The 24,875-nt window shown below is 58.6% G+C and overlaps 1 protein-coding gene across 2 annotated transcripts in view; it reads right to left on the minus strand.

Moving 5' to 3' along the window:
- Positions 1 to 5,386: 5,386 nt before the first annotated feature.
- PI4KA (phosphatidylinositol 4-kinase alpha) overlaps positions 5,387 to 24,875 on the minus strand; it is a 114,548-nt gene continuing 95,059 nt past the window's right edge. For both annotated transcript variants that reach the window (XM_056821355.1, XM_056821354.1), the window contains 17 exons: positions 22,709 to 22,902; positions 21,983 to 22,073; positions 21,417 to 21,584; positions 20,954 to 21,007; positions 20,279 to 20,399; positions 19,834 to 19,963; positions 19,121 to 19,191; positions 18,714 to 18,786; positions 18,509 to 18,579; positions 17,874 to 18,046; positions 17,508 to 17,612; positions 16,944 to 17,069; positions 12,844 to 12,964; positions 12,446 to 12,605; positions 12,205 to 12,294; positions 11,287 to 11,370; positions 5,387 to 5,865 (listed from right to left, as the gene is read on the minus strand). In XM_056821355.1, the coding sequence (XP_056677333.1) occupies positions 5,814 to 5,865; positions 11,287 to 11,370; positions 12,205 to 12,294; positions 12,446 to 12,605; positions 12,844 to 12,964; positions 16,944 to 17,069; positions 17,508 to 17,612; positions 17,874 to 18,046; positions 18,509 to 18,579; positions 18,714 to 18,786; positions 19,121 to 19,191; positions 19,834 to 19,963; positions 20,279 to 20,399; positions 20,954 to 21,007; positions 21,417 to 21,584; positions 21,983 to 22,073; positions 22,709 to 22,902 (1,884 nt within the window). In that variant the 3' untranslated portion in view covers positions 5,387 to 5,813. The remainder of the gene's footprint in view (positions 5,866 to 11,286; positions 11,371 to 12,204; positions 12,295 to 12,445; positions 12,606 to 12,843; positions 12,965 to 16,943; positions 17,070 to 17,507; positions 17,613 to 17,873; positions 18,047 to 18,508; positions 18,580 to 18,713; positions 18,787 to 19,120; positions 19,192 to 19,833; positions 19,964 to 20,278; positions 20,400 to 20,953; positions 21,008 to 21,416; positions 21,585 to 21,982; positions 22,074 to 22,708; positions 22,903 to 24,875) is intronic.

Raw genomic sequence — 24,875 nt, forward strand, 5'->3', positions numbered from 1 at the left:
GCCAGGAAGGTCCCTCCGGAGCTTCCTCGTGGTCCTTTCCAAGTTTGGGGGTCTTCTGGGCTGCTCCAGCTTCTGGGTCTCCAGCCACTGAGGTCATAGGAGCATAGACTTAGGGCTAACTACTAGAACCTCATTTAACAGAGAGGGAAACTGAGGCCTGGGACCTTGCCCATCATCCATCTGTCAATGGAGCCTTTTAAAAAGATATTCTTTCCCAATTCCATGTAATAATTTTCCACCTATGTTTTCTGAAATTATAAGATCCAAATGGTCCCCCCCTTCATGGAAATGGTAGGCAATTGGATCTGGTTATACGTGTATCATCTTGCAAAACACCTCCATAATGGTCATTGTTGTGAAAGAATACTCCTATAGAACCCAAACCAAAAAAGTGCCCTGCTTTCATCTGTGTCTGACTCTAAGAGCTCTCACCCTGGGGTGGTAGAGAGCATCTTTGTCCCAAGCCCCTTAGATTCGTCCTGGATCACTGTATTGCCGAGAGTCGCTAAGGCTTTGGCAGGGATCATCCCACCATGTTGCTGTCACTGCACAATGTTCCCCCGGTTCTGCTTATTTCACTCTGCATCAGTTCATGCAGGTCTTTTCAGTTCTTTTTGAAACCATCCTGTTCATCATTCCTTGTAGCACAATAAATAGTATTCTGTCATGTACCACAATTTGTTCAGTTTGTTCAGCCATTCCCCAATGGATGGACACCCTCTCCGTTTCCAGTTTTTTTGCCATCACCAAATGAGCTGCTATAAATGTTTTTGTACAGGTAGGTCCTTTCCCCCTTTTAATAATCTCTTTGCTATACAGACCCATAGTGGTATTATAGGATCAAAAGGCATGCACAATTTTATAGTCCTTTGGGTATAGCTCCAAATTGCCCCCCCAGAATGGTTGGACCAGGTCACAACTCCACCAACAATGCATCAGTGCCCCAATTTTGCCACATCTCTTCAATGGGGCCTTTTTGCTCTGTGCTGAGGGTTAGTGATACTGAGATAACAAATTGGCCCAGCCTCGTCTTGGAAGGCCTCTCTTTTCACTGGAATGGATGACAAGTTGCAGGCATTTGCAGACCCAAAATAAAGATATCATTTTGGTGAGCAGGCACCAGCTGCTGGGAGGGTAGGGATGGTGATCAGCATGGTGTTGGAGGCAAGAAAGGAGGAGGACATTGGACAGCCTCAGCCAAGATGTAGAGATGAGATGGATTGTGTCCTCTGAGAGGGGCAGTGAGACCAGTCTGGCTGGACCAGAGGCCATCTGAAGTGAGATTTTCCCTATATAGTCATTTAAGTATTTTACGATCTTCCTCTATGATTAATAAAAAACAAAACAACCTTTTAAGAAATATATATAGGGGGCAGCTCGGTGGCTCAGTGGGTTGAAAGCCAGACCTAGAGATGGAAGGTCCTGGGTTCAAATTTGGCCTCAGACACTTCTTAGTTGTGTGGCCCTGGACAAGTCACCGAAGCCCTTGCCCCTCTTCTGCCTTGGAACCCATACACAATATGACAAATTCTCACACTGGCCCTGAATTATAGCTACAAGGGCTTTATGTGGGTTATCTCATTCTGCACCCCATCTTCCCCACCAGCCTCTGAATTCATGCTTAGTCACTGCATTGACCAGAGTTCTGGAGGCTTTAAAGCGGTTCTCCTTCTTACCATTGTTACTCTCTCTGGTTCTGCTCTGTTCACTCCGCATCAGCCCACACAAGTCTCTTCAGGTTTCTCAGACTGCCTCATTTACTGTGTTTTCAATCTTCTCAGTTGTGTCTGACTTCATTTGGGGTTTTCTTGGCAAAGACACTAGCACAGTTTGCCATTTCCTTTTCCAGCTCATTTTCCAAACGTGGTTAAGTGACTTGCCCAGGGTCATACAACTAGTAAAGTGTCTGAGACCAGATTAGCACTGAGGTCTTATTAACTCTAGAACTAGTGTTTTTATTATTTTTTTAATGTGACAGTAATGATTCATTACATCTGTAAGCCATCATTTGTTCAGTCATTTCCCAGTTGATGTACACCCTGCCCTCAGCTTCCAGTTCTTGGCCACCACAAAAAATATTTTTGCTAAATATTTTTGTGTCTATGGGCCCCTTTCCTTTCTTTGCCCTCTTTGGGATCTTGTTGTGCTATCACTGGGTTAAAGGATATGCACAGGTAAGTCACTTCTGGGGCATTTTTTTTCCCCAATTGCCTTCCAGAACATCTAGATCTGTTCCCTGCTCCAAGAAGAGTGCATGAATGTGATAGTTTTCCTGTTTCCCCTCCAGTATTTGCTGCTTGCCTTTTTTGTCAACTTTAGTCCTTGATGGATGCGAGGTGGAAGCTCCAAGTAGCTTTAATTTGTATTTTATTAGTAATTTGGGGCATTTGAAAATGTTGCCTATTGACTGATATCTTGGATTTCCTCCTTAGAAAATGTTTTTTTTTTTTTTGACTGGCTAATATGTCAGAAAAGGGAAATAATAAATACTGGAGGGGATGTGGCAAAATTGGGACACTGATGCATTGTTGGTGGAGTTGTGACCTGATCCAACCGTGCTGGAGAGCAATTTGGAACTATGCCCAAAGGGCTTTAAAACTGAGTATACCCTTTGATCCAGCCATACCACAATTAGGTCTATATCCCAAAGAGATTTTTTTAAAAAGAGAAAAGGACCTATTTGTACAAAAATATTGATAGTAGCTCTTCCAGTAGTGGCAAAGAATTAGAAACTGAGATGTCCACCAACTGGTGAATGGTTGAACAAGTTATGGTATATTATTGTGATAGAATACTATTAGGGTGTAAGAAATGAGAAGGATCATTTGAGAAAAAGCCTGGAAAGACCTCCATGAACTGATGTGAAGCAAAGTGAGCAGAACCAGAACATTGTGCAGTCACAGCAATTCTCTGCAATGAACATCTCTGAAGACCTGAGCTATTCCTCACAATATAGCGATCCAAGAAAATCCCCCAAGGACTCATGATGGAAAACACCATCCAGCTCCAGAGAAAGAATGGATGGATTCTGACTGCAGATGGAGGGAGACACGCTGTCTCACTTTATTCCTTCCCTTTTATTTGTTCCAGTTCTTTCACGAAAGGATGATTATGGAAAGAAGTTTTGTGCTGTTACATGTGTAAAGTCTCTCTTCACAGTCTACCCTCCATTGTTAGAATCTGTTTTGCTCAGGAAGAATCCTGCTGTTGGCCCTCCTCTCCCCTTGCCTTCCTGTCTCCCTGTCGAATAAGTTGTATTTGGCGTGTGTTCTCCCCTTTGACTAGTTCAGATGAAAGCAAGATTCAAGTGTCACCCATGACCCCACTCCATCCTGTCTGTCTGCTTGTGGCCCCCCATTATGCAAGATAAGTGCCCCACTTTTCTGTCCCATCTCCATCCCCACAGGAATAGTATCCCTTTCTCCTTTCCATTCTTAAGAAAATCAGAACGACTCCCTGGTCCTGTTTTATTCGACTTCCTATATGACTGCTAATGACATACAGTATGGAGGAGTCATCTTTCACTTTAGAATATAAAATGTATCCTTATTTAATCCTTTACAATTCATCTCTTGTGTTTTCTTTGTGTTTCTGTTGACGCCAGGGTTGTTATTTCACCATCTCCACACAGATAGGGTCTTTTTGTGAGGAATGCTTGGAAGTCCTTGATTTTACTTTTCTCCTGGAGGACCATACTCAGTTTTTCTGAGTACGTTATTTTTGGCTGTAAGGTCATAAGCTCCGCTTTCTGGAATATCGGATTCCTAGTTCTCTGCTCATGTATAGTGGTGGCTGCCAAGTCTTGTGTGACTGTAGCTCTTTGGAACTTGAATTCTCTCTTGCTGCTGGCAATATTTTTTCTCCAACCTAAAAACTCGAGATTTTTGCTATCCCTTTTCTAGTTTTAATTTTGGGGTTTCTCTTAGGAGATAATCAATGGATTCTTTTGTCTTAGAATCAATAGTAGTTACTGGTTCCAAGGCAGGAGAGCAGCAAAGGCTAGGCATCTGGGACTGAGTGACTTGCTCTGGACTCACGCAGGGCTGAAGGGATGGGGGCCAAATGGCATGTCTGTCATTTAGCGTCCCCTCCCTCCTGCAGATCCTCATGTCTTCACACTTGGACTATTATTGCAGTAGCTGAGGAGGGGGTGGGGGTGTGTCAACCTGCCTCAGGGCTCTCCCCCTCCAGACTCTGCTCCCCTCAGCCACCAAAGAAAGATTTCTTTCCTTTTTTTTTTAAATCCTTACCTTCCGTCTTGGAGTCAATACTGTGTATTGGCTCCAAGGCAGAAGAGTGGTCAGGGCTAGGCCATGGGGGTCAAGTGACTTGCCCAGGGTCACCCAGCTGGGAAGTGTCTGAGGCCAGATTTGAACCCAGGACCTCCTATCTCTGGGCCTGGCTCTCCATCCACTGAGCCACCCAGCTGCTCCCAAGAGATTTCTAACATGCAGGTTAATTAGCTACCTGCTCTCCTTGCTAACTCCGTGGCTCTCTGTTCCTCCAGGATCAAATACAAAATGTGGTTTGGCATTCAAAGCCCTTCCTAACCTGGCCCCCTCCTCCAGCTAGTCCCGTGATTCTGTTTTTCAACCCTTACCTCCTGCCTCAGGACTGATGCCAAGTATTGATCGTGAGCCCGACAGAGGAGCACTGAGGGCTGGGCTGTGGGGGTGAAGGGACTCGCCCAGGATCCCCCCGCAAGGAAGGGTCTGAGGCCAGAGCCCGGCTCTCTACGCTGGTTGTAGGTCTTGCCGGGATTCAAGTTAAACTCGTTCCTAGACGGTTTTCTTCAAGGTTTCGCGGTGATTCTCTTCTTCCAAGGTGGGGTCTTGCTCTCCCCCCGCAGTGGCTCTTCCCGGGCCACTTGTCCGTTTCTTCCTTCTCCCCAGCGGCTTCCTGACCGCACTGTTAGGGCCGGCTACCCGCTGCTTCTGGGAAGGGTGTCTGGACTGCGCCGGGTCTCCGAGGTAGCTCGGGCTGGGGCCCCGCCGGCTCTCGGATCGCTCCCTTGCCTGGCTGAGGGTGCACAGCGGCTGCCTTGCCCGGGTGTCAGGCCCGGCCAGAAAGCTCCGCAGGCTCCTGCCGGGGTCCGAGCTACGGCCGGCGGCTCCTGCTCACGGGTCTGCCCTCCGCCAGCCAGTGCCGGGCCCGGACACGGTCCCTGGCCTCGAGGGCCCTCTGGCTGACGGGGAGACAGACGGGTGTCTCGGGGAGGGAGGCACTAGAAGCAGGGGATTGTGGGGAGGCCGCTGGGCGGAAGAGTGTTCTAGGGGCGAGGCGTACACGAGCGGGAGCCTGAGCGCCGGGCCTGGACACGGGTGACCCTGGGCAGGCCATTCCCCCACCCGCCTGGCCCCTGCTCTCTGCTGACGCACCAACACACTCCATTTTGGTTCTTTTATTATTTCTGGTAGATTCCACACATCTTCCATACTGATTTTTACTTTACACACAGGAGACGGCCTTCTCCTGTACGCAGGACGGCGAGGGCACCTGTGCCCGGGCAGCGGCGCCCCGGCTGATTATTGGTCCACCTCGCAGCATCCCCCGATGCCCAGAGCGGACTGCCGGGCACTCGAGGGGACACTGATGGAGCAGGGCTCGGCTCAGGCTCGGGGAAGGGTCACTCTCACGCTCGCTGGCTCACACACACACACACACACACGCACACACACGCACACACACGCACGCACCCCCCTGCCCACCCCCGCCCGCGCATCACAGACTAGAGCCGAGCCGGGGCTGCGATTGCACATGACAAGACTTGGATGCGGTGTGGGTGCCCCAGAAGCCCCCAGCCCGCGGGGGCCTCAGTACGGGATGTCGTTCTGATAGTACTGGATCATGTCGTACGTCCGGCTCCTGCAAGGAAGGGAGAGGGCAGAGGTCAGAGAGGAAGCGAGGAGACAAAGGGCCCCCACGGAGCCCCCCGGCACGGGGACACCCAAGGATCAAGGCATGAGGGCAGGCTTCCTGGAGGTGGTGGGCCTGGAGTTGGCCGTGAAGGCTGAGCAGGCCTTCCCCAGGCAGGGGAGACACTTAAAACCTGGAGCACAGTCACGGGAAGGCACAGGGTCGGACAGCCCAGAGGGTGAGAGCCCGAAGGAAGCCTGTAACACCTCCAGGCTCCCTCCAGGCCCTGGGGACCCTGAAGGCCAGGAAATACCACCTGAATCTGATTGAGTATTGGAAAGCAGCAGGGCCCGGTTAGGCTCGCCCGGGGGTCCTGGCTGGGGGCACTGAAGGCCGGAGTCAGTGGGCTGCCAGGCTGTGCTCCCGGGCCTCGCTCCGGGTTCCATCTTCTCCTCCCAGACTCACGCACTATGAGGAAGTGGCTTCTACGGCACCAGGGGCCAGGCTTGGGCCCCTGGGCCTCCTTGCTCCTGACCAGTGACCCGGCCTCCCTCCTCTGCTCTATGGGCCTCCCCAGCTTCCTCAGGCCCCAACTAAAATCCCACCTCCTCCGGGAAGCCCCTTAATTCCAGTGCCTTCCCCCATTCATCATTTCCTATCCATCCTGCACAGAGCAAGCTTTGTCCATATTGGCTGGCACGTTGTCTTCCCCCATTAGGCTGGAAGCTCCTTGAGGGCAGGGACGCTCTTTGCCTTCTCAGCGCTTAGCACCGAGGAGGTACTTAATTGGCTTAGCTGACTGCCTGAAAGGGACCCAAAAGGTCAGCTAGAGCGGCCCCTCAGAGGTTTTAGAGGCCGAGGCTGGCCGAGAGCACACAAATGGTCAGCACCAGGCCAGGCCTGACCAGGTGCTTGGCCCCCACGCCCTCCGGGGGGACCCCAGGCTCTGCCTCTCTGCTTGCCTGACCTCGGAGCCGCCATCGCCACAAACGGCCTTTCTCCCTGGCCCCAGATGCTCTGCTCTCAATCAGCAGGCAGCTACGAGGCACTGACTGCGTGCCAGTCACCCGTGCAGACAGGGAGAGAGACAAAAACCTTTCCTTGCCCCGGGGTTCTCTCCTCGTAGCCCCACGAGGCTGGCCTGTGGAGGACGTGGGACGTGGAGGGCGATGAATTAAGAGACGACTGGGCATGTGCTGGAAAGATGGAAGGGTGGGAGCAAGGGCTGGGTAGGGGTCAGTTTTGGCCAGGAAAAGGGCCCCGTCCAGAGGGAAGAATAAGAATGACGGGATGGCCCCAGGGTGAGGGAGAGAAGAAGGTCTGAACAGTTGCTGTGGGCACTGGGGCAGTCAAAACCGAGGAGAGGAATCATTGAACCGATCATGGAGGTGTCAAAGGGTCTGGGCCATGTCAGGTGACACCACTGTGGTCGGAGAGTCTGTTTTTTTGAAGCCTCAGCACTCTGGGCCACTCTGTAAGAAGTCACCGGGAGGGTGAAGACCCTGTGGATCAGGAAAGGGAGCGAGTCTTTGCTCAGCGCCCACTCTTCAATCTTCCTGCTGCATTTGATGCCACTAACCACTTCCTTCCGGAGACTCTCTTCTCAGGGTTTTCATGTCTGTTCTTCCTCTCTTCTCGGTCTCCTTAGCTGGCTCGCCATCCCCATCTTGCTCCCTAACTGTGGGTGGCTCCCAGGCTCTCTCTTGGGCTCTCCTCTATGCAGATGACTCATGGATGCACAGATCCACCCTTAGTCTCTCTCCTAACCTCCAGTCTATCATCTCTAACTACCAGTTGGACATCTCAACCTGGCCATGTCCCAGAGACCTCTTCAACTCAACCGGTCAGAGTGATCTCATCTTTTCCCTCTTTCCAGGGAAGGTGCCAGCTCCTTCCAGTGGCCTTCTCCATCCCATTAATGGCCAGTTCTTGCCATTCTATCTTTCCAACGTCTCTCTGTCCATTCACAGCGACCACCTTTGCTTGGACCTCACCTCTGACATCTTTGGTCTCCCTGCCTTGAATCTCTCATCATTCCAGTCCATCCTAGACAATGCTACTAAAAGGACCATCCTCAAGTACCTTCTGAGCAGGCCACTCCATGACTCAACCAACTCCAGGAGCTCTGCAGTGCCTCTGTTGCTGTTCAAGTCTCTTTTTCAATTGTCTCTGACTCTGTGACTCCATTTGGGTTTTTCTTGGCAGAGATACTGGAGGGGCTGGCCATTTCCTTCTCCAGCTCATTTTACAGATGAGGAAACTGAGGCAAGTGGACTTACCAAGAGTCACCTGGCTAGTAACTCAGGACACTGGGGCTGCCTAACCCCAGGCCCCTGTTCTGTGCACTCTGGTGCCACCTAGCTGCCCCTTTACTGCCTCTAGGATACAGCAGAAACTCCTGGGTTCAGCCCCGTGCCATCCTGCCAGCCTTCCTGGATATCACTCCCTGCTCCTCACTCATGTTCTAGCTCTCACCTCATTTTGGCCAAGCACCCCAATTTTATGTCACAGAGACACCACAGATGTCCCTTTAAGAAACAGTCCAGGTGCCGCCATCTTCTGCATGGAGCCTCAGAGAACGGAGAATAATGGGGAGTTGAGCTGGTTCACCAAGAAGGGGGTAAGGGAGTGTCCATTTGGGGTGGAGGACTGGGGTCTTTTGGACACGGCTGGCTGGCAGAGGGGGGAGCCTGCTAACTGCTGAGGAGTGAGTGCAGCCAGAGCATCCGTGCTTGAAGGGAGGTCTGTGATTCGACTACTGGACCTCCAGGGTTGGCACAGCGTTTTTAGGCCCAGGAAGCCAGCCTCAGGACAGGCAGGAGCAGGGACGGGAGTCTAGCCCCGACACAGGCTTTCCTGCTTGTCCTAGAGAAGGCCCTGGGAGCAGAGACGTCGGGAAGTGGGAGGGGAGCCCATGAAGCCATCTCACCCTCATCTCAAGCTTGGCACGGCCCAAATTCAGCCAGCCGGCTAGCATGTGCTAAGTGCCTACTGTGTGCCAGGCGCTGGGATAAACACAAGAAAGGGGAGGAAAACCCCCCAAAGGCTTTCCTCATTTGGACGCCCTTTCCGACCCCAGCGCTGCTGTCCCAGAGCTTGATGGCGGACAGCCAGCATTCATTTCTTTCTCGTGTCCTGCTGGCTGTCGTCTGCTCTCTCCTCGGCCCTCCTTCTCCATCCTCCCTGCCTGCTGCCTGTGAGGCCACGGCTGCAGCACCCTGCGCAGACGCCCGCCGCACACATTCCCCCAACGCATTTCTCATCTCTTTTGTCCTTGTTCAGGGGGCTTCCGATGGGATCAGCCTCAACTTCAACCTGCTCAGCACCTCGACACTCGAGATGCCCCGTGACCGCCCAGTGGGACCTCCACCGGGCAGGGGCGTGATGTACGTCCTCCTGGAGGGGGGCCCTTCCGCCAAGCCGCTGTACATGTCCTTGGAGGTGGGAGCTGGAGGGGGGAGATGGGCCGCTGCGGCTCGCATGGGAGCTTGGGGTCAGGGAGGGCAGCCTGCCATTTCCTGACGGTGACCCAGCCGGCTCTGGTCCTGCTTTTCTGGCCCGACTGCCTGGGCATGCGTGCTGCCTGTTTCAGCTCAGTTCCCTAACAGAGATCGTAGTGCTTTTTGTGGCAGGGACCTTTGGGCATCCTAGTGAAGCCCGAGCACCTAAAGGAAGCCACCCGGAATGGTTATCAACAATTTTTAACATTTACAAACTGAGGGGGCAGCTGGGTGGCTCAGTGGAGGGAGAGCCAGGCCTAGAGACGGAGGTCCTGGGTTCAAATCTGGCCTCAGCCACTTCCCAGCTGGGTGACCCTGGGCAAGTCACTTGGCCCCCATGGCCCAGCCCTTACCACGCTTCTGCCTTGGAGCCAATACACAGGATTGATCCTAAGACCGAAGGTGAGGGTTAAAAAATAAAATGGAAAACACCTGGTAAGTGCCAGGATCTAGCAACAAGGGATGCAAGCCAATAAACAAATAAAGAAATGATCTTTACAGACTGACACTTCCTGGCCCAAAGCCACGTGAAAGATTGCTCTCGAGGGCGAGTGACCATTTGGCAGTGCAGAGGAGCCGGGCCTTCCTCCATTTGGTGCTTCCTGCTTGGAAGGACAGGCCAAACTCTTGGAGGAAGAAGAGGTTTCTTCTAGGAAGCTGTGCAGCATTCTGGGCCTCGAGGCCCTCCCGGTCCACGCCTCGGACGCTGCCCCAGACTGCCCCCTCCCCGTGGCCAAGGCTCTTCCTGTGGTCCCTGCTGCCAAGGGCTATGGGGTGATTTCGAGGTCCGGACGGGCGTCAAAGGGCCCTCGGGGAGGACAGAGGCCCCCCCGGAAGAAGTGGGAGCAATGAGAGGGAAGGTCTGTTTTGGGAATAAGGCCCGAGATTTCCCTTCCCTCTCCTGGATACTCTGTGACTTGGTCTCCTCCCTCCCGAAGCCTCTCCAGCCCTGATCTTCTCCTAGCCGTCCCCCGCCCAGGCGGGACGCTTCCCCGTCTTCATCGAGTCGGACGCCATAAACCAGCCCCTCCGAAGGGGCTTAGGCTTGGCTTTGCTCAGCTCTGGGCACACGTGGCCGTGTTTTATCTTCACAAAGGCTCCGCGAGGAAGGCAGGCGCCGCTGGGCTCCCTCGTGTATGGATGGGGGCCTTGCGCCTTCCCAGGGCCCTCGGCTGGGAAGGATTCGAAGCCTTCCTGACTCCAGGCCCAGTGCCAGGCCTCTGAACAGTCCTCGATCCCGTCCTCGGAGACAGTGGAGGCACCCGAGGCTCCCAAGTGGCAGATCCAGTGTTCCTCCCAAAGGAGCTGTGTTTGGGGATGAGAGCCGCCCCAAGGCCCTCTAAGCCCGGGCCCACTGGCCCGATGGAGGTCTCTGGCCAGGGAAGGAGACTGGGAGAGGGGCCGGGAGGCCAGACCCTCCAGGCAGGAGCAAGTGCGCGAGGCCGTGTGGGCAGGCCAGAGAAGGAGCCAGCGAAACCGACCGGGGACGGCGAGCCTGGGGAAGAGGCACCAGCAGGGCCGCCTCGCATTGCGCCCCTGATGCCGGCCTCTTCTCCCAAGAGCCATTCCCGAAAGTGCCAGCCTGGCCTCGCTGTCTCCAAAGAGGCTGTGACTTGGGGATGGAATCCTGACACGGTCGCGTGTGAGTGGGCCAAGGAGGAGGCCTCCATCGGGCCTCCGGCCTCTGCAAGCTGACTGACCGGGTGGCCACGTGTGCCCAAGGAGCCCCTAGGAGCACTGGGAGCCAGGCAAGGGGCTGGAGAAGCCGGGGGCAGGGGCTTCCGGGGGCCGAGGCTCTCCTTTACAATCAGGGAAGCCGGCCTGGAGGTGGCCACGCAGGGGGCTGCTTGTGAGGCCCCAGAGCCCCTCCACTGCCCACCATGGCGGCCAGGGTGCGGGGGCGAGGGCGGGAGCAGGGCAGGAGGCTGACCTGTTACTGAGGAAGCAGTTCTGAATGACCTTCAGGATGAAGTTGGCCGCCTCCCGCTCCGTCATGTTGGGGCAGAACCTGTGCCTGGAGGCCAGAGGGGAGAAATGGGCGCTCGCCCTTCATCCGGACAGCCCCCCCCCCCCCCCCCCCCCCGGTCTGGGCCAAAGGCGACGCCCACAGTGTTCCTGGTGGGGCCGATGGGGAAGCACCCACTCGGGGAGGGGACTTCCAGGCCGAAGCTTCGGCACCAGGATACACTCTCTAGAGCCTGACAAGGGGTCCTCCCGCAGCGGGGAGCCCCCACTCCCCAGGTGTCCACACCTCTAACCCAAGCCTGCCTCCCATGATCCTTCCCCCTCCGGGTCTCCTGGTTCTTTCTGGGTGCCTGAAGAGCTGCTCCCTTCTATCTCCTTACTCCCCCACCCGCAGGGGCCTTTTGGGGTTCTCTGGGGAGGACCCAAGCCCACAGGAGGGGACGCCCACGGGTGGGCACCGCAGTCCCAACCCCACTGGAGTCCTTTCCTGGTGAAGCTCCACCACGGAGAGCAAAATGCTGCCTTCTAGGGCCGACCTTCCCCTGCAGGCCTCAGGCCAGCCCCTCCCTCTTGGGACCTTGCTAGAAAAGGGGGGCCTCCACGCGAAGACCTCAGGGACAGGCTTTGGGCCTCAGGCGTCCACGTTCACAGGCCGCGTGGCCCAATGCCCTCCCTGGGCCGGGTGGGAAGCTGCGGGGGAGTCTTCCTCCTGGGGAACGACCAGGCCTCCGAAGGCAGGAGGGAAGGACGGACCCAGACCTGCCGGGGCCCTACGCCCCCAAGGGGAGCAGGGCCCGCCTGTCTCCCCAGCCAGCCCAGGGCTCTGGGGGCAGCCGTGCAGAGAAGGGTCATCGGGACGAACTGGAGCCCGGCCACAACTCACTTGAGCAGCTTGATTGTCTGTCCTCGGAAGCAGGGCAGCCCAGTGTCCAGCATCAGGGTCACCAAGGAGACCACGGCGTCCATGTAGGGCCTGCGGGGACAGCCGACCGGAAGGGCTCGAGGGCCTCGGAGGGGCCAGGCCGGCCCGTCTCCCCTCAGGGCACTCGAGCCGGCTCTCGTCCACCTCGGCTAGCCGGGCCAGCCCACGCCGCCCTCCTCGGGCCCCCGTGAGCCGGCCTCACCTGACGGCCAGGTAGCCGCGGACACACATCTCCATGAACCACTTGAAAGGGGTGGCCTCCATCTTCCCGCCCATGATCATCACCATCTCGTCGGTGAGCTTGATGTCCGGCTCCCAGCCCAGATTGCCGCCGGGGGAGCTCTCGAACATGAAGCCGAAGTCTGGGAAGGGCAGCAGGAAGGCCGGCTTTTGGGGGGATCCCGGGAGGCAGCGCTCCCACCCCGGGGCGGACACTCCCTGATGCCGACCCTGAGTTCCACTCCGGCCCCAGACCTTCCTAACCGGGCGACCCTGGGCAAGTCACATCCCCTCCGTTTCCTCGGCCGCCTGCCTGGGGCCTGGGAGGATCCCCAGAAATCATGGGGTCGGGGGCAGTTGATCCCCCCTCCCCCCACTGACCGATGTGGATGATGTGCCCCTTCTTGTCCAGCATGATGTTCCCATTGTGGCGGTCTTTGATCTGCAGCAGGAACAGGAGGAGGCTGTAGGCCGCCATGCTGCGGATGAAGTTATAGCGGGCCTGCATGGGGGAAGAAAGCACTTGGTCACAGGCTCCCGGCCAGGGCTAGCCGGGGCTCTGAAGGCCCAGGTCATGCTGCTGCTCTCATGGCCTCCTGAGAAGCCACCTCTGCCAGGATGGCCTCCGAGATCCTCCCCGAGCTCCCCTGGGGGACATGGGGTGCTCGGTCGGGGTTGTTTTGATGGAAGGATGTGAAGGGGGTGAAGCCGCAGGAGCCCCCTCTGGCTCACGCCGTCCCCCTGCCCTGCCTCCCCCTGGAGCCCTTGCGGAGAGGCTACGAGGCAGTGACCGGGGCCTCCCAGAATCCACTGCCCCAGCAGCTGTCTTCTTGACTCTGCGGGGGCCCATTTGGGTGTCAATCAAACAACAAGGGGCCTCCTAGGAGCTGGAGCCGCCAGCTGCCCCCCCCCCCGCCCCCAGACTGCCCGGGCATCCCTGTCAGGAGGTGGCCCTGCTCCGGGGCTGTTTTCTGTTTCCAGGGACCCCACAGGAGGCCTTTCAACGACTCGTCGGCCCGGCCATCCCACGTCTGTTACTCAGAGACCCCGGAGGCTCCCAGACACCTGGCCTGTTCCCACTTTTTCACAGTCACAAATAGCGCTGCTCCAAGGCCTCTGAGGGCAGTGCCATGGCCCAGGGCGCACAGCACAGGTCTGGGGACGGATCTGGCCTCAGAGCCCGGGCAAATCCCATCCCCTCTGGCTCTCCATCTGCAGGGCGGGGCCGAGAAGGGCCCTTTTCTCCCTAGCGCTGGGCCTGGCACCCACTCGGCGCTCGGTGGCTGCTCCCTCCCTCCCCCAATAAGGAGGCTACTCTGGTGCCCCCCAGGATGTCCGCTCCGGCCTCTATTTCCTGAGCTATGGGACCAACAGAGCCTCTCAGGTCAGGATCGAGAGAAGGGTGGGGGAGCTCCTGAGCCCGGAGCCTGGACCCCAGGCCATGCGGGTGTGGGGCCCCGTGCCTGGCCCTTCTTTGTTCCAGCTTATCCCTATGAGCCATCTGTCCCCTTGTGCCCCTTCCGGGCTCCGGGGGGAAGGACGGAGGGTGGAGAAGAGCCCAGTCTCCTCGCCTGGTCTGGAGGAAGGCCCCGAGAGGAGCCTCTCAGAATCCCACTTTATTCTGGTGTGAAGCCGGAGCGCTCCACCCGGGGAAGCTTCTGACCGGCTGTCTGGGGCCCTCAGGCTGCTGTGATTCGTGCCCGGTCACACAGGGCTGGGCGCACTGTCGGACCGTGTGCCAGGCACTGGGTAAGAGAAGAAGGCAGGCAGGCAGGCACAACCACGGCCTGTGCCCTCAAGGGGCTAACGGGGGAGACCACACGGAAACGAGTCGCTCTGGGCTGACAAGGTTGGCACGGGGGCACCTCAGGGCCCCTCCTGGATCAAGGGCTCGGGAAACTCGATGAAAGTGAGACCCGCGGCCAGGCAAAAATGGCAGGGATTTACCAGAAGCAGAAAAGACGAACGAGTGGCTAGATCATACCCGAGAACCACGCAGGAAAGACTCGCCATCGCCGGCCACCACAAGGCTGCGCTTGCTGACCGCGGGCCAGGCAGCCCGGAGCCCCGGAAGCTTGGCTAACAAGGCTAGCGGGGGTGACCGAATGCCCACTGAGGCAGCTCTCAACAGCTGCCCTCTGTGCCAGCAGACCTGGGAAGCTCGGCGGTGGCCCCAGGCTGGGAACGATCAGGTGAGTGCCAGTCCTAAAGCAGGGCCTGTCTCACATGCCAGTAAGCTCAGCTTCAGCAGATTGTGGACCAGGCTGGTGCAGGGAGAGGCAGAGGAACGAGGGACCCCTCGCCACCCCTCGCCGGATTATGGAGAGAGCCAGGGAGCCCCAGAAAACATCTGCTTCAAGCCTCCCGCTGTGAGGATCACACCAAGGGCCGAGTCCTCCCAGAGGCCTCTGACCCGCCTCCCAAGGAAACCATCCAAGGGTCATGGAGGGCAAAGGAGCAGACGCAGCCCACGCCAAGGGTCCACGGTCAGGCTTGGCTTTTCCGGCAGCCATGATGGCTGGGAGAGAGGAACTACAAGGAAAGCGGAGCGCCCCAGGGCCGGCCCTGGAACTGTGGTCCTGGAGAAGACCGTGGAGAGTCCCTCGGACAGCGAGGACATCAAACTGACCAATATGGAAAGAATGAATTCCAATCATTCCCGGGAAGGAGCAGGACTGACATTAAAGCTTCCATACTCTGGCCACATCACGAGAAGCCGTGATTCGCTGGAGAAGCCCCCGATGTAGGGAAGGACCGACAGCCGAGGCCAAGATAGAGGCAACGAGCATGGACAGACTTCAGGACAGAGCGGAGAGGAGAAGGACCTGGGGTGCTATGGCCTATGAGGTCACAAAGGCCGGACACGACCGGACAACAACACACAGGAGGGCATCTCAGAGGGAAGACACGGGCTCTAGCTGGTACTCAAAGGAAGCCAGAAGAGCTGGGAGGGGACGGGAGGGAAGGAGGGTGAGAACCTCAGGCCGGAGGCAGCCAGAAGAATGCTCAGAGATGGGAGATGGACTTGTTGACGAGTGAGATGGGAGGAGGCGGCTCGTTCTGGCCTGAAGGGCTTGAAGGCCAAGCAGAGTGCTGTGTATTCCATCCTGGAGGTGACAGAGGGATGCTGGGTTTACTGAGAAGGGGGAAGTGATAGGGTCAGACATTTATTTAAGGAAGATCCCTTTGGTGGCTGAGTAGAGGATGAATTGGAGTGGGGAGAGATGGGGCAGGAGGACCCCCAGCAGGGGATAGCAATGAGGTGTGGGTAGGGGTAGGGTTAGAGGCAGGGAGGAGGTGTATTCAAGAGATGCTGCAAAGGAGAGATTGGCGATGGGCCTTGGCGCCATATTGGATATGGGGAATGAGAGATGATGAGAAGTCATCCTAGGTTGGAAGCCCGAGGGCCTGGGAGGAAGGTCTTGGCCCTGACCATAAGAGAGAAGATGGGGCAAGGGGAGGAGGGCCAGCACCCTGGTTGGGGCAGGGTCAGAGGCAGGGAGGAGGTGTATTCAAGAGATGCTGCAAAGGAGAGATTGGCGATGGGCCTTGGCGCCATATTGGATATGGGGAATGAGAGATGATGAGAAGTCATCCTAGGTTGGAAGCCCGAGGGCCTGGGAGGAAGGTCTTGGCCCTGACCATAAGAGAGAAGATGGGGCAAGGGGAGGAGGGCCAGCACCCTGGTTGGGGCAGGGTCAGAGGCAGGGAGGAGGTGTATTCAAGAGATGCTGCAAAGGAGAGATTGGCAATGGGCCTTGGCGCCATATTGGATATGGGGAATGAGAGATGATGAGGAGTCATCCTAGGATGGAAGCCCGAGGGCCTGGGAGGAAGGTCTTGGCCCTGACCATAAGAGAGAAGATGGGGCAAGGGGAGGAGGGCCAGCACCCTGGTTGGGGCAGGGTCAGAGGCAGGGAGGAGGTGTATTCAAGAGATGCTGCAAAGGAGAGATTGGCAATGGGCCTTGGCGCCATATTGGATATGGGGAATGAGAGATGATGAGGAGTCATCCTAGGATGGAAGCCCGAGGGCCTGGGAGGAAGGTCTTGGCCCTGACCATAAGAGAGAAGATGGGGCAAGGGGAGGAGGGCCAGCACCCTGGTTGGGGCAGGGTCAGAGGCAGGGAGGAGGTGTATTCAACAGCTGATACAAAGGGAAGACTGGCGACAGGTCTTGGCTCCATATTGGATATGGGGAGTGAGAGACAATGAGGAGTTTGGGACAACTACTGGATTGGGAGTCCAAGGGAGTGGGAAGAAGGTCTTCGCCATGACTGTAAAAAGGAAGATGAGGTGAGGGGAGGGCTTGGGGAAAAGCTCAGACATCCCGGACATCCAGTGGGAGATGATGGAGGCCCTGGAGATGTGAGCTGGGTGGCCCGCAGGGGGTCAGGACAGATCTGAGGGTCATTAGTACAGAGACGACCGTTAGGGAGGAGGGAGAGAAGGCAGCCAGCCCAGGGCTCCAAGTTACATCACCTGCTGGAAGGCAAGAGTGGACTCATCTCCGTACTGCCGGGTGAAGTAGTCGTACATGCCGAAGTCGGTCTGCCGGCCCAGCTGGTCTCGAGAGGTGCACTCGGGGATGCACTCAATCACTCCGCACTGAGGACCAAGGGAGAGCCAGCATGAGTCTGGGAAGGAGAGGGGGCCACGCAGGCCCAGGAGCTTCCAAGCAGACACGTGTACTGTCCTTTTAGTGAGTGCTTCAGGAAACTGGACACGAACCTCATTTTGGGGGACATCCAAACTGGGCGTGAGCACACGTCTCCTCTGACATGAGGGAAGCCCTCTGGGATGGAGCACTCACCACCTCCCAAGGCAGCCCCAGATCTAGCTCTGGCAGCCTGCCCAAGCTCATACGTATCCCCAGGGGGATGAGTCTGAGTCTGGCCTTGGGCAGAGCAGGGGGGCATCTCCCTCTCACACCAACTCCTAGTGCCTGGGCACACAATGAGGCTTCTAACCTAGCCTGATCCCAGCCACGTTCCATCCCAAGGCTCAGGGCTGACCCCCTCAGGCCAAATGGACGGCTGGACTTACCCCCGGAGCAGTGGCCACCACCCTGTAGGGAAACACAAAGAGATCCAGGCCCACCAGCTGGAAGATGTTCTTGAAGAGGGCGATGATCTGGAGAGCCAGCATGTCCTGGAAGGGCCGAGGGCAGGAGCGTCACTCCCAGGCACATCACCACAGGGTAATGACTGCCCTGGCCTTCAAAGGGGCTCACAGCCCATCCAATGGCCCAGCCTGTCTAGCTAGTCTGGCCAAGCTGGGAGATTCACCTCTGACCCCGAGGTCCCCCCAAGCACTCAGAGACAGGGCTAAGACCCAGAAGGGGGCAGGGAGAGAGGACCAGGCCTGGGTAGCAGGCCTCAGCGGACCCGAGGCTGGGGCTCCCCCACGTACCTGTCTACAGTCATCGCCCACTTTAAAGATGGCGGACCGCCAAGAAATGTTCTCGCCTGCTTCTCCCTCTTCTCCGTCTCCCTCATCCTCGTCCTCCTCTGCCCCCCTTTCTGCTTCTTCCTTTTCTCCTTCCTCTGCGTTGGAGCTGTTGTAGCGCATGTGACACTGCATCCCTGTGGGGGCATGAAGGCCGGACCCTGAGGTCTGGGAGCCCAGAATCCGGGGAGCTCCTGGGCCACCGTGGGGCCACACGGAGCTGATGAGCACGTGAGTGCTGCCTCTGGCTGGGGAGGGGGAGCTTTGGCAGGCCCAAGGGCAGAGGCTGCTTTGTCAGCCTGGTGCCAGGTGCTGCCATCAGTGTATACCTGTGGCTGCTAAACACAAGCCTGGAAGGTTCCTTCCGGCCAAACCCCACGACCCTCAATCCCACAAAGGGCCTGCCAGAGGGGGCTCGAGTGTCCAAGCAGGAGCCAGAGGATGGGCCACCCTGGGGTGACCACTGCCCGTCCCACTGGCTGCTGGCCTCCGGAAGGTCCTCTCCCACCCCCTGCCCCACACCCCGGCTGGGGCCTTGTTCTTGGCCGCAGGCTGGGGTAGGAGCAGCCGCTTGACCAGCTGCGAGACTCGGCACTGACCTTCCTTCTCGAGCCTGCGGACGCCACAATGCTTCACCTTAAACCTGGCCAGGTACGGGGCCTTCGCGGCGCTGCAAAGCCCAGGGACAGGCACATGAGGGCCCGCTCAGGGCTGTCGGGCTCACAGAGGCCTTCCCCCGAGCCCCTCGTGCCACCCACAGGCCTCCTGGACCCCAAACCTGGGCTGTGGGAAGGGGGGCCCCACCTTTGCATAGGGGTTCCTGACTTGTAGTCAATGTCCAGCACGATGGCCTCAGGGTTACTCGGGAGGTAACAACCTAGTATGGGAAGGAGCCCATCAGTCTGAGAGCGTCTCGGGGCCCCCAGAGCCCCGATGGGGAGAGCCTGCCAGCGCTGCCTCCCCCCCGGCCCCTTTGTCAGCAATCTCCTTATTCTTGTTCTGTCCATCCTAGATGGCCTTCTGGACTGCCTCTAGAAGAGAGTCCTTGGGGGGGGGGGCGCCCTTCGATGTGAGCCGCCAGGAGGAGGAGGAGGCCCAGGAGGGAAGCCCGGCCCCCGCTGCCCAGCCACTGGGCTTGCATGTCAGGACGCAGGACGGTTGGGAGGGGGCCCACGTGCCCGTACAGCCCCGGGGGACGTGGGGCTCCTTACAAGGCTGCACCTTCACCTCGGCCAGGGCTCTCAGACACGCTTTCTTCCGCTCGTCACCTTTGGGAAAAGGCCTAGGAGAGCAGACACAGCGGCTCAGGCCCAGGGAGGAGGAGGGGCCGCCCCAGCGTCACTCATGTGCCCCTCTCGCCCACGCTCCCTAGGGGCCCGCCAGACCCGGCCGCCTCTATGTCTGCATTTAGCAGGGCCCTTCTCAGGAACCGCCTCCTTTCTGAAGCCTCCTCGGATCTGCCCAGCCCCAAGTGCTCGGTCCCGTCTCCTCTCGGGATGCTCCCAATCCAGGGCTCAGCTCTGCTCCTCCCTGACAACTGACCCTTCCCCGGGGGCTGCTCCAGGGCAGCAGGGCTCCACAACACCACAGCTGCCTCTTCACAGTGGTGTCTGGCGATGGCCTTGTGGTCCACTAAGGCCCTCAGGCAAGCTTCCCGGCCTGAACTACTATCAAGCCGGGCTTTTGGTTTTTTTGGACACTAATCCTTTGGACAAACTAGGACGACTCTTATTTCTAGATAAACTGTCTCCAAGAAACCTGAAGGAAGCAGGGGGCCATTCTCACTTTAGAGATGGGGGGGCTTCCTGCGAGGTCCAGGCTCCCTCCACAGCCCAGGCAGCCCTTCACGCTGTTGCTGACAAGCCTGAAGCCCCCTCGGGGCCCCAAAGCGGGGACCCTCCCTCCAGAGCCCCGGCCCACTCACTTGATGATGGCCGACACGTTGGTGATCTTGTTAAAGAAATCAAACTCCCTCTGATAGAAGTCCTTGGCGGGCCCGGACAGCTTGCTTGTGATCTCCTCCATGAGCTCCTCCAGGAGCTCCCCAATGTCCGCTGCGGGAGGAGAGAAAGGTCGCACGAGGAGGAGGCAGCCCGTGACCAACCCCGTGCCCGCACCTCGTCTCATCAGATTCAGACTGCCCGGGGGCCTCGGGCTGGGCAAAGGCTGACCACACGAGGGCACCCAGCCAAGAGGCCCAGAGCCAGCCGCTTTCCTAGGTGGGGCCATCCTAGTAAACGGAAAGAAAGCGGACCCTTCGAGCCCTCCGGCCTCCACCTTTCGAAGCAGCGGGTGAGGGGCTCAGGGCGGGGGGAGGGCAGGCCCAGGGCAGGGGGACGGGACCGCGGGCACAGCCAAACGACACTCACGGTCCTTCTGGTGCCCCTCTTCGTCCAGGAAGATGTTGGTCTTCATGTTCCAGATAAACTGGTGAGCCAGGAGCTGGGACTTGGCCGCGGCCCACAGGATGTATTCCCTGACGTAGCCCATCTACGAGCAGACCAGGCAGCCTCAGCCCGGCGGCCCACCGGGAGGGCCCAGGGAGGCGCCCGAGCAGGCCTACCCTCGACAATGCCCCGGACAAGTGGCCGGCCATCCGTGAGCCTCCTGCCTGTCTGGGAGCGAGCCTGCCTCTGGGCTGGACCTGCGCTCGCCCTTGCAGCGCCTCGGCTCAATGAGGCTGCGAGGGCCTGGAGGCTGTCCTCGCCCTGGCCTGCCCACTCAGCCCTCAGGCCTTGACAGCCTCCTCACAGGCCCAGGCCCCAGCGTGGGCCACACTTCCCCCTGCCTCTCCCGGCCAGTCAGAAGGGGGCCTTGCCCAGGAGCTCTGCTCCCTGCTTCCTCCCCTTCTGAAGGAGAACACATGAGCCTTGGCTTGTGGCCTAAGTCGAAGACATCGGGAGCCTCTCTGTCCTCACACCCTGCCTCGGGGGGCTCCACATCCTCCAGCTCGCCGGACACGCATGTGCCTAAGAGCGGGCCGGGGCCTCTGCCCCGTGACTGTCGGTCAGTCAGCCAATCAAACACGGCCGTCGTGCCCTTACCTTGTCGTATCTCAGTGCCTGCACAATCTGGGGAATGTAGAACAAAATGGCGTCCTAGAAAAGGAGACACAAAGACAGACGCCTCAGATTGTTCTGTGGGACAGACCAGACCAGTCTAAAGATGGCGGGCTTGTGGGGGTCCCCACAATAGAGGGATCCGCCGTCGGCTTGAGGTTGGCCGTGCCAAGTTGTGGCAAAGATGGCTGGGCCCAGAGGAAGGCTTAGAGGAGGCTGGCAGGGCCCACCCAGGCTCCGAGGCCACAGTCGTGTGCAGGCTTGGCCGGTGGCTGGAGCCAGGAATGGGCCCCGGAGATGAGCAGGGCCACCTTCCCAGAGCAGCTGCTGGCCCTACCTAGGAGCCGACTCCTGTCTGCCTGGCCAGTCTTTTCTTTTGAACCCAAGTCTAAACGTCAACAAGGGCTTCCCCAACCCCCGGCTGGCCTGGGGTGAAGGCGGGCCTTACCGGAGGGAAGGACCGCAAGACCTTGACTCCGTACTGGGCCGTGAGGGGGTGGGGCGGGTACATGCTGGAGAAGTAGGACAGGCCGGTGGGGGGGTCCGTCGGGGCCCAGCACAGCACGTGGCTAAGCTCGGGAGCGTCGGCATCGATCGTGTGCCACGTCACCAGGTACTGGAGGCGAAGAGAGGGCGATTCAGGGCTGAGCCTGGCGGTGGGCACCTGAGCGCAGAAGCCCTCTCGATTCTCCTCTAAAACGTGGCCTCCCCCTGGGCTGGCCTGGGCTTGGGAAAGTTTCGTGGCTGTTGGAACACGCGGGAGCCGGCAGCCGGGCCAGGAGGGGAGGAGCGGAGGAGGGCCGGCGCAGGGAGCTCAACAAAGAGCCCTGCAACGGCACCGCGATGGGTCCATTCGGCTCACCCCAACAAGCAGGGGCTCTGCACTAGGCTCTGGGCAGACGGAGCCAGATGGCAGCCCAAAGGGGAAAGGAGGCTTGGGGCAGGCCCGGCCCCTGCTCTCACGGTCAAGGCCTCGAGCCCAAGGGGGGGAGGGGCAGGGGGCGGCGCTGCTACCTTGATGGCTTCCGGTATGGTGCTGACAGCCCCTGGGTCCAGCCGCACCAGCCGGGTCACCTCGGTCCCGATGGCTTCCGTGTTCTTAAATCTGACACAAACAGGGACGGAGGAGCACTAATGGACACGGGCCTCCAGATCCCAGCGGGTAAAGCCACGACTGAAGCCGAGTCCAGCCCCATTCTTGGGGCCTAAAGCAGCAGGCGCGGCAGCTACGGGCCAGTCCAAAGCCCTCTCAGGGGCTCCTCCTGGGCCTGCACCCGGGGCTTCCCTCCATCTCATCTGGGGGGGCCGGGGAAGGCAGAGACCACTTCCGCCAACGCAGGGTCTCTGACTGGCCAAGGAGAGGGGGAGAGTCTGCACCTGCCATCTCCCCTCCACCAAGGCGGGCCAGCTCCTCGCTCATCCCCAAGTCTCCGAGAGCCGCCTAGACGAGAGCTTCTGGGGCTGCGTGTCTGGCTCTAAGAGTGGGCGGCTCGCTGGCTACCCCCCACCTCCCTGGGGGCAAAGGCTGCCCGACAGGGACGGACTGCCGGGCTTTTCCTGACTTCATCCTTCCTGTCTTTTTCTACGGCTGTCCTTTAAGGCCCGGCCCGAGTGCCACCTCCCTGGAGCCCTCTCTGATCACAGAAGAGAGCCGGGGGGTGAGGAGAAGCCGTCTGGCCCCTGGGATGGCCCGAGAGTGAGCGGCAGGACCAAGCCCACCCTGCCCTGAGCTCGGCCCACCTGGCAGGCAGCTGCACAGCCAGGTACGGGGAGATGCTCCAGGCCAGATTCACGTTGTCCTTCCATTGCTTTTCGCTCATGCTGATGTATTTGGACTTCCAGTTGGCCACGCTGCTCTCCCCAGTCTGGTCCAGCTCCAACTCGGGGGCCGACAGGGGGTTGTACCACGTGATCAGACGCTCGAGCTCAGTGGCCTGAAAGAGTCAAGAACCAGGTGAACCCCGTCCGGCCTCTGGACAGCGCACAGGACAGAGCCCGGCATGGCGCAGTGCCTAGCACCGGGGCAGACGTTCCATCCTAGGGAGGAGGAGGCGGAGATCAGCGCTCTGTCCCCTGCCCTACATGCCCCTGCTCCTGTCAAGCTCACCTCCAGGAAGAGGCTGAGTGGGAGGGCCCATCTGCACCGTCCAAGGCTCGGGCGCTCATGGAAGCCGCCGCGCCTTGGGAGGATGGAGAGGGTGGCCTCTCGGGGCCTATTCCACGGTGCTGCTTGTGCTGGCCCAGCCACAAGGACACCCTCTCCCTGTTACACAAAGCAGGCCGGTCTGATGTTTCCCGGTGATGGACTTGTGCCCAACCATTGCCCACAGGAGGCCCCTCGACTCCCATTCTTGGCTTTGGGTTCTGGGACACATTCAAGGTCTTTGAAATAGCTGGGCAGGTAGACGGGTAGCGCAGTGAACGGAGGCTGGGCCGTGGAGGTAGGACGACTTCAGCTGGAATCCTGCTTAGGGTCCTGGGTGACCCTAGACAAGGGCCTTCATTGCCAGGGGCTCCGTTTAGAAAGCAAGGGGTTGGGCTCAGAGGGTGCCCAGTTCCCTCCTGGTCCTCAGGCCTCCTGACCCTCTTGCACAAACTGGCCAAGGAGGCCACCACCCACCCGTTACCGTCCGGACACTCTCCCGCGTGGAGGCTCAGACGGGTTCTTCTGTGGGTGTGGACTTCAGTCAATCGGCCCGAGCCATTGAAAGACACGCAGAACAGGGGTCCAGCCAAAGGGACCCTCCCATTGCCATTTTGCCCCACAACTATTCGGACAGAGCTGATCAGATGGCTCCAGGCTGGCTCTGTGAGCCATAATGCTCATCAATACACCTTTGGTGCCAGGCACTCAGAGGCGGTCAGCAGACAAACAGCAAGGTCTCTACGAGACCTGGAGCAAGTGGACGGGAGGCCATCAGGGAGAGGAAGAAGGGAAGACTTCAGGTGCGGGACCATACTAGGCCCGGGGTGCTGCCAGAGCGAGAGGGTAAGAGTAGAGCCTGGAAAGGGATGAAAGGGAAAAGAACAAAGGAAGCAGGGAGGGAAGGAGGGAGAGGGAGGGAGAGAGGGAGAAAAGGAGGGAGAGAGGGAGGGAACAAGGGAAGGAGGGAAGGAGGGAGGCCCTAACTTGGGAAAAGCTGCTTCTTGCATGAAGTGGGGCTCTCTCTGGGAGCCGGTGACCTGCCCTCTGCTTTCGGCTCCCTTTTCTGGGCTGACTTCCCCGTGAAAATGGAAGCTCCGTGGGGGCAGGGACTAGCCTTCTTTGGGCTGGCATTGGTGCCCTCAGGTTTAGTGCAGTGCCTGGCACATCACAGGCATTAATGAGTGACTGACGTGATGTTAAGAGCCCCAAGGTGGTGGTCCCACTGTCCTCGTTAACGAGAGAGCTCCTTATCTCTGAGGAGGACAGACGAGCCCCCAGTACACTGACGGTGGAGCTGGGAATTGGTACACCTGTTCCTGAAAGGAGGCTTGGGCTGTGCTGAGGGTGCCAACAAGAGGGCCTTTCCTGAGAGTCGGGGGCATACACTTCACCCCACCTCCAGGGTCGTCACCAAGGCCCCCAGGGCTCTTCTAACTGGGCCTCAGCTGGACGCTTTCCCAGATGGCACCTTCCTGCCCTCTGACTGGCTTCTCCATAATCTTGTGGGCGAGTTCAGAGCCTCGGCAGGTGGGTCCAGGCTCCTCTGGGCAAGCAGGTCAAGTGTTTGCCGATGGCTCGGGGTTCCACTCGTGGCTGGAATGTCAGTCGTCCAGGAGCACATCTTGAGGCAGGCCCTCATATGCTACGGTCAAGTTTAGATGGTGGGGCCCCTGCCCATCACCACAGAGCCCCAGGGCTGAGCACCATCTCCATCTGACTTTGGGTATGAGTTGCTCTGGCCACAATGACTCCCCAAGTGGC

Source organism: Monodelphis domestica, chromosome 3, assembly GCF_027887165.1.
Source record: "Monodelphis domestica isolate mMonDom1 chromosome 3, mMonDom1.pri, whole genome shotgun sequence".
Taxonomy (NCBI): domain Eukaryota; kingdom Metazoa; phylum Chordata; class Mammalia; order Didelphimorphia; family Didelphidae; genus Monodelphis; species Monodelphis domestica.